Source organism: Aulonocara sp. 'chitande type north' Nkhata Bay, linkage group LG5, assembly GCF_057382095.1.
Source record: "Aulonocara sp. 'chitande type north' Nkhata Bay isolate Kocher_YH1m ecotype deep benthic linkage group LG5, A_spYH_male_GT1.1, whole genome shotgun sequence".
In the NCBI taxonomy this organism is placed as follows: domain Eukaryota; kingdom Metazoa; phylum Chordata; class Actinopteri; order Cichliformes; family Cichlidae; genus Aulonocara; species Aulonocara sp. 'chitande type north' Nkhata Bay.
In genome coordinates this window covers 21,593,207-21,607,428 of record NC_141348.1, presented here as the reverse complement: position 1 = coordinate 21,607,428, position 14,222 = coordinate 21,593,207, and the positions used below count along the sequence as shown (strand labels likewise).

The 14,222-nt window shown below is 39.4% G+C and overlaps 2 protein-coding genes across 7 annotated transcripts; one reads left to right on the top strand and one right to left on the bottom strand.

Annotated features, from left to right (window-relative positions):
- The first annotated feature begins 1,066 nt into the window (after window positions 1-1,066).
- On the top strand, window positions 1,067-6,239 carry sys1 (SYS1 golgi trafficking protein). 4 transcript variants are annotated; one of them, XM_086292035.1, is made up of 5 exons: window positions 1,067-1,251; window positions 1,613-1,719; window positions 3,315-3,571; window positions 3,665-3,732; window positions 3,994-6,239. In XM_086292035.1, exons 3-5 carry the CDS (start codon window positions 3,410-3,412, stop codon window positions 4,232-4,234), a joined length of 471 nt encoding a protein of 156 aa, XP_086148161.1. In that variant the 5' UTR covers window positions 1,067-1,251; window positions 1,613-1,719; window positions 3,315-3,409; the 3' UTR covers window positions 4,235-6,239. The 4 variants fall into 4 exon arrangements, with proteins under 4 accessions (XP_086148161.1, XP_086148160.1, XP_086148159.1 ...); XM_086292034.1 differs by having other exon boundaries at window positions 3,289-3,571; XM_086292033.1 differs by lacking the exon at window positions 1,613-1,719 and having other exon boundaries at window positions 1,068-1,251.
- Window positions 6,240-7,141: 902 nt separating this feature from the next.
- Window positions 7,142-14,193, bottom strand: LOC147330472 (neuritin-like). Of its 3 annotated transcripts, none has more exons than XM_086292037.1 (3): window positions 13,848-14,193; window positions 12,765-12,915; window positions 7,142-12,017 (listed from the first exon to the last, which is right to left on the bottom strand). In XM_086292037.1, exons 1-3 carry the CDS (start codon window positions 13,897-13,899, stop codon window positions 11,789-11,791), a joined length of 432 nt encoding a protein of 143 aa, XP_086148163.1. In that variant the 5' UTR covers window positions 13,900-14,193; the 3' UTR covers window positions 7,142-11,788. The 3 variants fall into 3 exon arrangements, with proteins under 3 accessions (XP_086148163.1, XP_086148162.1, XP_086148164.1); XM_086292036.1 differs by having other exon boundaries at window positions 12,765-12,918; window positions 13,848-14,187; XM_086292038.1 differs by lacking the exon at window positions 13,848-14,193 and adding an exon at window positions 13,742-13,820 and having other exon boundaries at window positions 12,765-12,918.
- Window positions 14,194-14,222: the final 29 nt, after the last annotated feature.

Below are 14,222 nucleotides of genomic sequence, written 5' to 3'. Positions count from 1 at the left end.
CCTAACTCTGGCTGGATTAGCAAAGCAGACAAATAACTGGTCAAATAAATACACATTCTGAATTAATCAACATAGAAAACGCAGCAGACACAGGTAATGCAGCCCAACTCCCTCAGGGAGGTGTCTGTGAAGCCATGGATTAAAGACTGGCGACCAAGTGCTCACCCTTGGGCAGTCACTCTGCACCAGGGAAGGGCCCTGGTAACCCTATCCCAGGCAGGATGAACTGTTTTCTAGAACTTCTACTTGTAGGTGTTTTTAAAATGGTCTTGTCTGGTCCCTGACCAAGGACTAGGGTTGGCAACTGTCCTGTTTTAGCAGGGACATCCCGTATAATCAGCAAAATTGGTTCATCCCTTATTCTACTTTAAATGTTATGTTATGTATGATCATTACATGCAATGTCACATATAGTGCATATTTACACTATGCCCAGCTGGTTGTGCATTGTGCTTCTGGCACTCCAGAGTGTCCCTTATTTGATAATTAAAAAGTTGGCAACCCAAACCAGGACCAATTTGCCATGGAAAACCCTACCAGGGGGGCAACCCCCTCACCTCCATGAAAACATAGCCCCTGGGAGACACAAACCCCTCCACCACAATAAGGTAGTAATTTTTAATATCAATAGTAAAAAGACAAAAAAAAAAGGAAAGGAGGAAAAAAACCCAATGAAAACAATTTAAAAAAAACCCAACATGTTAATATGCCCTTCCTCCTTTGTCTGTCTGGATATTTTAACAGCTTCTTATTAATTATTATTTAAACGTTTATCATTTTATTTCTTTATCGATTTAGATATGCAAAAAGTAAAATTCATAATTTTTTACAACCGTTTGGAAGTTTTAACTTGGTAGATTTTCAAAATAAATGTAGCTAGTTCATCAAAAAAAAAAATTCCGAAACGAAAAATAACCTATTATGAACAAAACAATTATAGACGTTGCTTTTTGATGAATTACGAGACATTTTTATTACACACTGTTGGCAAATAATTAATGTCGCAGGAGTGCCAGTACATGGGTTTTCAGGAATAGAACGGAAGTATTTTACTTTGGCAGTGACTAGTTGGTCATGAAGTTTTCTTTCCGGGCAAACTGTTCTGACTTCCGTGTTGTTAACAGGGTTTAGCTAGTCCAATGTAGTGTACGATGAGGCCCGGTTAAGTAACGACAGAATTTGGGGAACTTTGAAGAGCCATAGGGATTATCGTTGATCCAGCATCCTTAAGACTTTCTGACCCGCGGGCAGGTCCGTATCACTTCCAGACCGCTCTCCTTCAAACACAATGAAGCTTTAACTTACCGCCGACTCACCCTCTGTAATGTTTACAGGTTTTAGGCTGGGAGATAAAAGCCTTCGCGAGTTAGCCTTCGTTTTTATGTTTAGTTGAGCTTAATATAAATAAATAGATTTGAGCCATTTAGTCTCCCGCCTGTGAGCGATCACATGATATTACATTGGCTTTTGCTAATCTGCGAGTATGTGTTGGTCGACGGCTAAGCTACCTGTGCTATCGGGTTTCTCTGTGTTCACCTAACCCTAACCTACCATCACCATAACATTACAACCCCGATTGTTACTGAGCTACCTCGGTGTTTATTTAAAGCAGGATATTGTGGGTGTGATTTAACTGAGATCCGAGTTAAAGCAGAAGCGGATGTCTTCGTCGGCGGTTCGAATCCACTTAACGGCTACCCTGAGGTACCCCTGAGCAAGGTACCGTCCCTACACACTGCTCCCCGGGCGCCTGCTTAGTGGGCTGCCCACTGCTTCACTGAGTGAATGGGTCAAATGCAGAGAAAAACAAGTAATTTCCCCATGGGGATCAATAAAGTATCCATTATTATTATTATTATTATTATTATATATTATTGGATTAATTCTTAAAGCCATTAGTGGTCATGCCATTAAAATCGCTAAATGTGACTTGGTGTGTCACTCCATCTCACATCATCAGCTTTGTTCAACATTTTCTGCTCGACCATGCCCGATTTGCCAGAACTTTGTCCAAAGTTTGGACACATGTAATGATTGCTATGAAATTTTACCCTCATATATCAAGTATTAGCAGTCCGGGATTCGGGTTAGGGTCTTACAATGCACTATTAGTCACACCTCATGTGCATCACATCCTGGTCTTGCAAGGCTACTCTAGTGAAATGGATCAATGAAAATGAAATATTTCATATATTTAACACAATTTATTATCTCTGTTATATTTAGAAAGCCATCTGGAAACTTTAGAACTGTGTTTTGTCCGGAATAGACTGTTTTTGTGATAAAACTTAACATGTTTGTGTAATCCAGCACGAAAATTGGATGTAAATGGCATTAATTTAGCATTCTTTTGGACATCATCTACAATTCAATTCAATCTACAGTTCGCAAATGATCACTAATTGTCTTTTGCAATGTAAAGCTTTTGCTCAAATGTGCAACTTTATTGGGCTGCTTGATGTTTTTTTTGTCTGTCTTTCTTTCCTTCTGAACTAGCCAATACTCGACATTTTTTGATGTATCTCTCTCAAATTACAGATACTGGTTTACTAGTACAAAGCTCAGGCGTTTATCTTCAGTGGTTTTTCATGTTCAAATATTTCCTCATTTTTTTAATGTATGGAAAAAACTAAAAAGTATCTCATATTTCATTTTTTTATCGTTGCCCAAAATTATACCGGTATTACCATGAATGATATGATATGGCCCAGCCCTAGCAACCATTATATATGTCCAAGCTTTGGACCATAACATTTTTTGGGAAATATGAGCTGGTCAAGCAGAAGATCTACGGTGAATTGAGATGGAAATAAATGCTTACACATGCACAAAGATGAAAGATAAGACAACACTGTAGTGATCTGCTGACCTGTTTTTAGTGATTATTAACTGCTGCTGATGTGGGTGCAAAGGTCATGAGGACTGCTTTATCCTCTGTTGTGTAAACCGATAACAACATAAACTTCTACACTTTACTCCTCACACATTTCATCTCATCTCCTGCCTTTTTACCCCCCATTTGTACAGGAACTATGAATGCAAGCACATAGTTTACCTAGACTGACTTTTGCGAAAGCTTAAGTCAACCGGACTAACCGTGTTAAGTGCCCGAAGTGTACTAAACACTTTGTTCCGGACATCTGTTTATTTTCTACTTAAGTGCAAAGCAGCTGGCTGTAGCTATAATCTTCCCTATTTCTGTCTAATAAATATATTAAAGCAGGATTTAAAACCAAGCTTTGTACTAATCTAATCCTTTTTTTCCCAATGTAACTTTCTGTGTTTCAGATTTTTTATTTTTATTTATTTTTTAGATCACACCCACAAGTCACATCTGATGGGCCAGCAGTTAACAGTTGTTAGCAGTTGTTAACGTCCTTTGTGTCTGTACGTGGAACGTCAGCCAGCAATGGCCACTCATTTCCGTAGCTACATCTGGGACCCGGTCCTCATCGTGTGCCAGATCGTGCTGATGCAGTGCATCTACTACAGCTTTTTGGGCCTGTGGTTGGCTGGAGTGGACAGCCTTGTGCAGAGTAGTCGGTCATTGGACCAGATCTTCAGCTATCAAGTAAGTTTTAAGATATGCGTGCATATGCATTTTTGTGTCGCATATTCGCTCTCTTAAAACTGTAAATGTTAAATGTTTTCTTTGCTTTGATAGGCTCTCGGTTTTGCAACCGTGCAAGGCAGGCTCTCAATGATGGCATTCATCTTGAATTCTCTTACCTGGTGAGAAATATCATCAGTCTTTTTTCTATACATCATAAATGGATGAGATTTGTGTGACAGCCAAACAGCATCCTGTTTTTCAAGCATCCCATGAGGCATTCATTATAAAAGGGTGTTTAGACCTTATTTACATCTGTGCAGTTACACATTTCGTTAAGTGTAAAGGTTGAAAATTTTAAATGTTTACGTAGAAAATGGTCGACATTTAATGTACAGTGATACTCAAACTTTGGCATCTTTTCCGTGTCACTGTTCCTGCAGCGCCCTCGGTCTGTGGTTCTTCATCCGCCGAGGGAAACAGTGCCTGGACTTCACGGTCACCGTGCACTTCTTCCACATGATCGGCTGCTGGATATATAACGCTCATCTTCCAGCTGCCTTGTCCTGGTGGCTCGTCAACATAGCTTGCATGGCGTTGATGGCTGTAATTGGAGAGTACCTGTGCATGCGGACTGAGCTCAGGGCAATTCCAGTCAACACTGGACCGAAATCTAATCTGTGAATTTTCTTTGGTGACGGGCTGAAAGATTGTGAAGGGTAATCCTTGAGGGACTCACTGAGGAGGGTTTTTTTCCACCCTCCACTCTTGGAAAAGAAAAAGAACATGAACCTCTGTCAGCACGCATGTCGGATTTTCGTGCTTTGTCTGTTTCCATCAAGTGGTTCACCCTCCCGGACCTGATCTATTTATTCATAGCTGCACATTAAATATTGGACAGTGCAAATTTGTAGCATATTAAGACACCTGTTTTAAGTCTTTTGAAAGCACATGCCAGTTTACATCCTCCTCTAAACTAAATGACTACAAATGTTTTTTAAGTAAATTTTTATGTTGAAATTCATTATTTTCATTCCTTAATTTTAAGACATTTTTTTCTGATTGTTGTTAAATTTAGCAGACATACACATACGCAAATTAAAAAGCTCTGTCCTAACAGCACTTTAAAGATGACATCAAAGTTTTAGTTACTGCTTCTTAAAGCTGCTTTTAAACGTTAAATATGGGGAGAAATGTGTTTTTAGACAACAAAAAGGTACAGTGCTTAGCAGATTTATTAGATCATCTGTCACAAAGACAAATATTTTAGAAATCTGTCAAAAAACTTCACCTACAAAAACAAATGTTTCAAATCTGTAATGGATGTAAAACAACAACTGTAATTTGGCACCTTAATAAAGAAAAAGTGCTTTTGCACCATTTTAGCTCTTTTCTTTGGTAAAACTGTAAATTTGAAAATAATTGATAATAATTATATTTTAGTACTAAAAATATCGTTTCAGCTGCACATACTGGTGGATTAACCATTACAGAAAAATAAAAAATTATTTTTATTGGTAATTTAGGGCAGCTGTGGCATAAATCTTACACTGGTGGTCTAATAAATTTGTTAAGCACTGTATGCTAATCAGTAGGTCATCATGTAAATCCAAATATAGGAAAGATTTTATGCGTCATAATTCGAGCTCAATAAGTGGTCCAAAGTAATAAAAACCAGGCTCAATTTCATGTTTCCTACATTCAGCCTCCTAATCCTTGTTAAATGCTTTTCTTTTTGAGTCTGTACCACATTTTGCACAGCAAGCATTGTTGGGTTCTGTCTCTTTATGGCACGATGTATTATGCAAACCGTTTGGCCACTTCGGGGACAGTTTGTCAGCCACCAGCTGCGTTCTGACAGCTGGCTTTGTCTGTGCTTCTGAAAAATTGCTGTTCGGGGAGGATGTGATGGGGAAAGTCCTAAAATGTGCGGCTCTGATGTCTTTTTTTTTTTTCTCCTTTTTGGAGCAGTGTCAGACTGCTCATTTCGCTGGTGACGTTTAAACTCTTAACAGAATTGACTTTTTGTCTTTAATGTGTTACAGCTCATGCTACACACGCTCGAGATGCTCTTCTTTAGACTATCAGTTTAAAACCTTTGCAGCTTTGATGGTGCGGATGATGCAGTGTCTTGTTTTGCAGTCACGTTTTCCTAAGGTGTGAAATGAGTTTATAATTATGATGCAGGGGGCGATATTGGAAGGTGCAGCCTCAAATTGGAAAGCAGCTCCCATTCAAGCTGCTTTGAGTAGGAACAGAAAAAGCTAGCCTGTCCAAAGAATGTAATCCATCACCTCTCAAGGTAATTAGCGTGGTATATCGATGACTTGTTGTCTTAAATATGCATAATATTATAATGAGGGAGGTCTTGCCTGAGCTGCTAGTAAGCAAGAAGTGAAAAGTGTCAGGATTTCTTCCCATCCTCCCATTTAAGCAGTAGCTTCATATTTACTCCACAGAAGAGATGTCAGGCTTAAAGTCCACTTTGATCTTATGTGGGCCGAACAAGTAAAACTCCAGTTTCTGTCCGTGTACACATTTCATCTTAATGTAAGATAAAAGTGCAATTTTAACAGTATGACTTGGTTTTTTTTACATGACAAAGAAATGCAACGCTATTGTAAATGAAAGAAAACCTGTCAGTGCAACCTGTTGGGCTTCACTGTAAGAAGTAAATGTGTAAAATACAGGAGTCTGTAACTTAATTACTTTGGTGTATTGTGAATGGCAGCGGGGGAGGTCTTATCAGTTGGAAAAGATGTAAAACTTGTGGGGAAAAAAAACTGTAAAAAGTTTAACATTTATGTCCTCCTTCACTTTCAAAGCCATCCAATCGGCCGGATTGGGGTCTTCACCCGACCTGACCGATTCTGGCTCCTGGACCTTATGTTTTACACCCCTGCTCTATATAAGAGTGAGCCGACTCTTACAAAAAGGTGAACAACTGTTTCCCGAAATCTCCACAAATTACTTTTTTTTTTACTTTGTACAAACTCGTGACTACTCTTTCTAAGTTGCTACTTTGTTATCTAGCAGTGGAACCTCTGAAAGTGTTCACATCACCTTTTGTATCTTAGATTTTTTTGGTAATGTAATTCAATATACAAACTCTGGATAGATCTATTCACATCATTAAATTCCTTGGGGAGAAAAAGAAATTTCTCCTTTCTGGAGATTTAAATGTCTGCACATCTCATGTTGATTATATTAAAAGGGTAAAGTCTTGGAGAGGAAACTGCAGGTGGAAAAACAAAAAAGCAAAAACAAACATTGGCCATCATGCTTCAGACATCAAACATGGCTTCTCTAATGAGGGTATTTCCACATGCATGTCTTTACTTCTCCAAACCTTTTCTGCCCTGGGCCTTGATCCCTCGCTGCAGGAAGTGTCCAGGTGGAAAGCAGCAGATGGGAGAGCACTAACGAGTTGAAAAACGCTGGTTGCAGTCGTCCTTACCCCCACTTTGCTCCGGGGATGACTAAAAACAGAAACTGTAATAGATGGGTTAAAAAGGATCGGCTGCAATCAGTAAATGTACCACCGGTTTCCATCTTAGTGCTGTTACTCTCCTGAAGCCAGTGAGCACACACTTAGGTTTTAAACATTGTGCTTTATTATTATAAACACATTACTTTTCCATATATTGCTTTATACAGTCTTGTAAATTGTGTATTAAACTGAAAAAACCAAACCCTCACATGGATACTGAACTTGGTTTTACATTCAGGAGTTCTTTCCATGTTTGAGCTGTCATTATTAGGATTACTATGGTATCATCATGCTTTGTTCAACAGCAGGGAAAAAAGTCCCCTCTTAAGAAGTGACTATTGTATTGCTCATGCTTTGAGGACATCACAACTTTTTTTTTTTGTATTGTTACCCCCAGGTACACAGTGGATGACGTAACAGCAGTACAAACCTCTTTCTAAAAAAGCTGTGGCATTAGGCAAAAATATCAATAAAAACAGAGTGCATTGTTTTGCAAAAAATTTAAACCCCGTAATTCATGAAAGTAGTCCAAAATAAACATTCTTTAACTTTGTTATTTTTAAATATGTTCTCGTTTTAAAGATGATGCTGTTAAACTACTGGACAGGCGAGTAAAATGACTCTTAGTAAAGAAAGCGTCCCAGAAAACTATGTCAGAAGTAAGGATGGTGCATAATATCACTGAAAGGTTCAGAGAAAATCCAAAGAAATCTCTGTATGCAAGTGAAACGGCTAAAAGCCAATGTTGAAGGTGCGCCCTCACGTAGCACTGCATTAGAAATAGACATGATTATGTTGTGAAGATCAGTATAGCGACTCAGGACCACTGTCAGAGAACAGGTTTGTCTTGTCATCCATAAGAATAAATTAAAACAAACAAAAATAAAGAAACATCCTGATATGTTGTCTTCTCTGGTAGTTGCATAAACTATTAAATCTTACCACCTACATACTAGCAACCATGATATGGGAAGCATTAGTATGTATGGTATGGTAAATTGCAGATATACTATACAAGACAAAAGTATTAGGCCACACCTCTTAATGTTTGAATTTAGGTGTATCAAATCAAGCACGTAGCCACACCTGCAGTCTGCTTGTGAAAGAATGGGTTGTTCTCAAGAACTCGCTGAGTTCTTGAGAACTTAAGTGCTGCCCTGTAGTAGGATGTCGTTGTTACAACATTAGTTGTTACTTTGGGTTTATGCTTTTTGATCTATGCTCTAATTGTCGCAACCACAAATCCCCCTTAAACCCTGAGCCATAACGTGATTCGACTACATGTCAGCTATTGTGACTGGCCTGTTCAGTCCTGTTGATTTTTCCTTTTGAATTTATCCATGTGAGAATAACAATCATTACCTCATTAAAAGGAAAAATAATCATATCTATATGAAGACTCATAAATGTCAGCAAATTCCTGGAGGAAAATTGCTTAAGCTATTGTAGTGGAGAAAACTGCTTAAGCTATTCTCCCCCAGAGTAACAAATATGTTTGGACCCTCAAAAAAACTGACTTCAATAAGAGGAGGAAAAAAATCCCTGCAGTTTATTTATTCCTATCACCTGGCACCGCATATAAAACACTGAGACATGACCACACATAATACACCAGCACAAGCACAAATGACATCAGCCACTTACGTACGTTACGTTGTAGGCTCTACAAAGATTCCCTGCAGAAGTCTAAATCAAGAGTCAGTGGTATTATTGCAAAGTGGAAGCGTTTAGGAACCACAACAACTCAGCCAACGAGTGGTCACATAAAGATACAGAGCAGAGCTGGCGAGCGCTGAGGTGCATAGTGCGTAAAAGCTGCCAACGCTCTGCTGTCTTAGTAACTGCAGAAAGCCTCCTCTTGCATTAACATCAGCACAAAAACTGTCCACTAGTAGCTTCGTGGCACGACTTTCCATAACCGAGCAGCTCCTGTAGGTGTAACATGTGGGTGGCCCAATACTTTTGTCCATCCAGGCATCATTAATGTTAAACAGGCTTTAAAAGAACGTATGGTGGCATCTTCTGCAGAGAACAACTGAACTGTTGAGCAGGTTAACGAGCATAAATTGGGAAAAAATTGATTTCAGAACTACATTTGGTTTTCTCAGCTTCGAAATGCTTGTGGAGTGTTGTTTCAAGAAGTGATGAACACGCTCTTATCTCAAGTGCTTTTGAGATGTGACATTTGTAACTATCCATCTCATTATATTTAGTATGGTGTGTTATATTTATTTTAAATAGGGGTTTACATGATTTCCAAATCCAAACATTCTGTTTTATTTGGCTCTTCCCACCTTTTTTGGAAAAGGGATTGCACTTTGAAAGATGAAAGAAATAGAAACAGAGCAAACATGCTGATGGAGTGTAGGTAGGTATGGGGGTGAGGATAATACATCTGCATAACAAAGGATGCAGGCACACTGAGGAGCTAGCGTAACTTCATGCACAGATCAAGACCACTGTACGCCATCTCCGAGGTAAAATTAACAATCTGTCCATTTTTCTGAAGCACTGTCACAAAAATCACCATGCACTTGTGATAACATAAACGACTGAATGATCCAACTTTGTTAAGATCATTTTTAAAGCAAATATGTATATATGGACACAGTTTGGGCAAAACAAACAAAAGAGAAACACTATTTCTCCAACATTTGAATTTACTCCGAACCAAAGGGCTTGATGCTGTTTTAAGAATAAACACCGTTTTTTTTCCATGACACATTCACCAAAATATTAATCACAAAAGACAATTACTACTCATGACATCTCATAGACTTTTGTGCTAAATAGATGCAAGTTATTACACATTAATCTTTCTGTTTCTGAAGTTTGTTATTATTCTCACAATTTGACTTAACAGATAAAAAAATTTTTTTAGAAGAGGAGAACATTGTTTGATATATCAAACACATATCAATGATGTAATCAGTAGAACTTTATGGCAGATTTGTCTTTGAAAAGCCACCCACGTGTATTCTGTCATCTACTGGAGTATGCAGACTACTTTAATGCACAAGGTTAGTAATAGGATGTTAATAGCAAGTGAGCATTTTCTCACAGAAAGTCACAAAAACAAAAATTTTGTTTTTACACAACGATCAGTGGGTTGGAAAATTAAAAGGAGCCGTGGTTTAACTAAAGGTTTAACATGGATCATGTGCAATATACATCCCCTATTTTTTGGTGTCTTTATAGCAGCTATGCAACATCAGCCCTGATGGGCTGAAAGCTTATAAGGAGAAAGGGAATCCAAAGTTGTGTACGAACTGCTTGATTGTCACCTTACTACAACATTTTCTACACTTCAAAACAAGTTAAAGAGTGAATTCACCTCTATAGTGCATACAAATGTTGTTTAGTCATGTCGAGTCTGATTTGGCTCTTTGTTTGATCAGTAACAACCTTAAATAAACAAAAAGTACAGAAATTTGCGTTTGGTCGATAATTTCTATGTTGTAACAATACGTCTCGGCAATAAATCTGAGTATGAGAGCTGCACCCCTGAAAAACTTGTCAAATCTGGTTTGTCATTGTTAAATTGCCAATATACTTTGTTTCTTCAGACTTCGATCGTCCAGTCCAATAAGCACCAAACAAGAGTCAGTAGCAGAATAAGCTGAAGATTTGGCAAGGTTTTCATGGGTGCAACCCACATACTCAACTCTGCTGCTCAACCCAAAAATGTGTTTTCCTTACAAATGTGGCAGCATGTAAGGAGAAATTAACAGGCTTTCCAGTAGTATAATATTTAACATGAAGCATTGTTACAACAGAGGACAACCAACCAAACAATAATTTCCTTGGTTTTCGTACCAAGTTTGTAAGGAACTTAAAAGCGGTAAGATGTTATTCTTCATGACGTGTCTCTTTAGTGTTTTCACAGAGCAAAGCTGTGTTTATACAAACTCAGTGGAGGTCAAAAGGTTTATGCTGTAGCTCATAATTAAAGAGGCAGACTGGCATTGTAGTAGTCTGACAGCCCCATCGTCTGTACTACAAGCAGCAGCTGGTTAGCTTAAAAACTGGAAATAAGAGGGTGGGGCAGAACTGCCAGCACAGATCATTCACAAACATTTTATAAAACATTTCTTCAAATTACACAAAAGTGAAAAATATATATATTTAATGACAAGCTAAGCTAAAACTGGTTGCTATGCCTTTCATATTTACTGGTGAGATCTTAAAGTGGGGTCAGTTTTCTAATTTACTTATTGTAAAATCAAACTTTTTCTTTAAGGAGCATGGTGAAATCAGACTTTACACAAAACACACCATGGATGCAATAACTATCTTATATACAAAAATGTGAGCGATGAATAAAAAGTTATTTGGGTTTAAAAACTACAAAAATTAGACGTTATATTTTCACACAGGTAAACTATTGCAAGCTGTGTTTTACTGCACGACATTGTACAGATATATGCGGCAATGTGCCTGCTCCTTGTACAGTGTTAGTAACCCAGAGCCACAGGTGTCTGATAGTAGAATGAGCTGACCAAATTGAATGTGAAATCCACGAGAGTGTGTGCTTTTAATCTGTTTATAATGCAATTCTTTCTGCCACTCCACCCAAAGCTGGAGTATTTGAGAGAATTTCAAACCTCATTCATCACAGACATCAGCGACTCTAGGTCAAAATAATCCTTTGAAACATTTGTGCTCTTAAATCCTTGGCTTTAAGTTTAAACTCTGGAGGACCGAAGCACGGCGAATACGGCGTCCTCCTCACCCAACCCCTGCTCCATCTATGCAGAAGCCCAGCCGGGCCCAGTCAAGGCCAGCATCAGCGGCAAGATGAGGACAGCGCTAGGTGAACTTAGACTGGGAGAGGAGCTGGGACTGCACAGATCAAACAGACTTCCCTGGAAGCGTATCTTCCTGGAGTCCTGCCTCAGAGTCTCCCAGATGGAGCTGACTTCCTCCTGACAGTCGGACAGCGCCGTGAGCGCACAAGTGTGGAAAGCTTCCCAGTGGCTGTGGCAAATAAAAGGATCATCAGTTCAGCACTGTGTCTGACATTTCACTCGGAAGTCATTCCCACAACAGCATGCAGACATGCACTGGCTGTGCCCGATTAATTTGCTTGCCAAAAATCTATCACTCACACGGCTACGCAGGATGCAAGTAAGTCAAGCTGTGCTTTAATTACCATGGCAACTGTATGAGAGAGTGAAACAATATCACAGATGATATTGCAAGTGGGCAATTTTCAACCAAAGGATTGAGTGTAAATCTTTGTCTTCAGTGCACTGTGTTGGGGTTGTGGAGTGCATGCAGTAACAGTGACAAAGAACTTCCCCCGAATTTCATTACTGCTGCAGCGAGGTCATACATTATTTAGCACAATGGCTCAGTGTCTCAGCACCATTCATTTCTCTAGTCTCCTCTTCTCTGGGATTGTGGCATCTGCTCCCTTTCTCTCCAGTATTTTGTTATGAGATGAATATTTCATCCTGTATATGTCTATATTATTGCTCTCAATTACGCCTTATTTGATCCTAATTGAACTGAAAGACAATTTTGTGCACCAATGGGTTTCTTAATCGACCCATGAAAGCTGGTTTCTCTCTGCATTTCTTGTTCTCTCCGCTGAGGTTATCATTTGTATCTTAGTGCATATGAAAGCTCTACTCACAAAGAGTGATGAGAGCTCAAGCTCACAAAACTCTACAAGGAATGTCTCGCTGCTGCTCGTGCACTCGCCGGTAAAGTAATTATCACCTGCACACAGCTGCCACTCCCCTCTCACTGGTCACGTTCTCCTGGTAGTTGTCCATGCTCTCTCCCAGCTCCAGGACACATTCGGAGAAGTCCTTATAAATGTTCTCACACTTCACATCGACAGAGTCTCCTGGCACCGCTAAGGACAGAACTACTGAAAAAACAGATACAGGAGACAGCTTTCTTTACCGCTTTTGTGATGCTTTGTACACTGACAAGCTACAAATAACCATGAGAGACAAATCAGCATCCACTGTAAGTGCACATAAATCAAATTTCTTTCTTGCTAAGTGTCTGGCTTAAGATTTCAGACTACTTTCAGACTTCACTTACGAATATACAACCTTTAAGCAAAGACCTCTCTATTACATTTATAATAATAAATACTATCACTCTTATTTAATTTGATAATTTAATTTGATCAGAAAAACTATGTGACAGGTTGTCAAACTTTCACTTCAGAAGCTGGAAAACCCCACCCCACACTCCATATTTCTTATCAATAATTAAGAGTGAAAAAAAAAAAGGGATCCAAGTTAAATAAAGGTCAGCATCAGAAAACTTTTGTTTATTTTGCCTACCAAAAGATCACATTCATTCGGCTCATGCTCTTCCTGGTCGTCCAGCCCCACAGTTTTGGAGCAACTGCTCTAGACAGATGTAATGTGGTGGAAGGAAAACATTCCTGACCACCGCAGCCCAAAGCTCGCTTTGTCAATAATAAACTGTACTGATTATAAAGTGCATATTTCTGTATTTTAGTAAAAGTGACAGTTGAGTGAAAAAAGAAGAAGAAACCATTCCGTGAGTTTTTGTCTTTAGGTAAGCGTTTCATGTAAGAAAGCTTGCACACTAAGTATAGATACAACACCCAGTAGGCTATCTACCGCCGCTACAAGCAGTTGGCACTGGTACAGGTCTGATAACCATCATGCAACACTGATGGAGATAAATAAGCTTACGGTCACAGCACCTACATTCTGCTGCAGGAAGATTAAAAGAAGAGAAAAAAAAGACAGCTTTCTGTTCCAAACCATCCCAACTGGCTCCCACCATAAAGCGACTGAGATTGAGATACCGTACCGGTGGCAAAGGCAACAATCCATCCGATCTTCGTCGACATGAAAAATCCCATATCATCCCATTTCAAGCCGAGCGGAGGGCGCGGGATGCTGCTGAGGCGCCGAAATAAAAAGATAAAAAGCGTCTCTGAGTCACACGGAGGTGATTAGCTGCCCATCATTAATGTGAGTCGATGTGTATCAGTGATTGAGCGCCGATAAACACTTGGTAGGTGTGTATTCACAGTCTTTCCTTGCTCCGGCCGACTGCTGACGTTACCTGCCCCCCGGCGCGCGCTGAGCTCATCTTCCCCCCTTCAGCACCGGACAGTTCTCACCTCCCCGAGCAGGAACCACGGCCCTGCTTCATCACCCGGTGCTTTTATGCTTTTGTTAG

Coding starts and splice junctions, on each gene's coding strand:
- sys1 (XM_086292035.1), top strand. CDS start 3,410: ATGGCCACTCATTTCCGTAGCTACATCTGGGACCCGGTCCTCATCGTG. Junction 3,572..3,664: donor ACCAGATCTTCAGCTATCAA/GTAAGTTTTAAG, acceptor TTGCTTTGATAG/GCTCTCGGTTTTGCAACCGT. Junction 3,733..3,993: donor ATCTTGAATTCTCTTACCTG/GTGAGAAATATC, acceptor CTGTTCCTGCAG/CGCCCTCGGTCTGTGGTTCT.
- LOC147330472 (XM_086292038.1), bottom strand. CDS start 13,820: ATGGTGGGAGCCAGTTGGGATGGTTTGGAACAGAAAGCTGTCTTTTTT. Junction 12,919..13,741: donor TAATCTTCCTGCAGCAGAAT/GTAGGTGCTGTG, acceptor CTGTTTTTTCAG/TAGTTCTGTCCTTAGCGGTG. Junction 12,018..12,764: donor GGAGTGGCAGCTGTGTGCAG/GTGATAATTACT, acceptor TATTTGCCACAG/CCACTGGGAAGCTTTCCACA.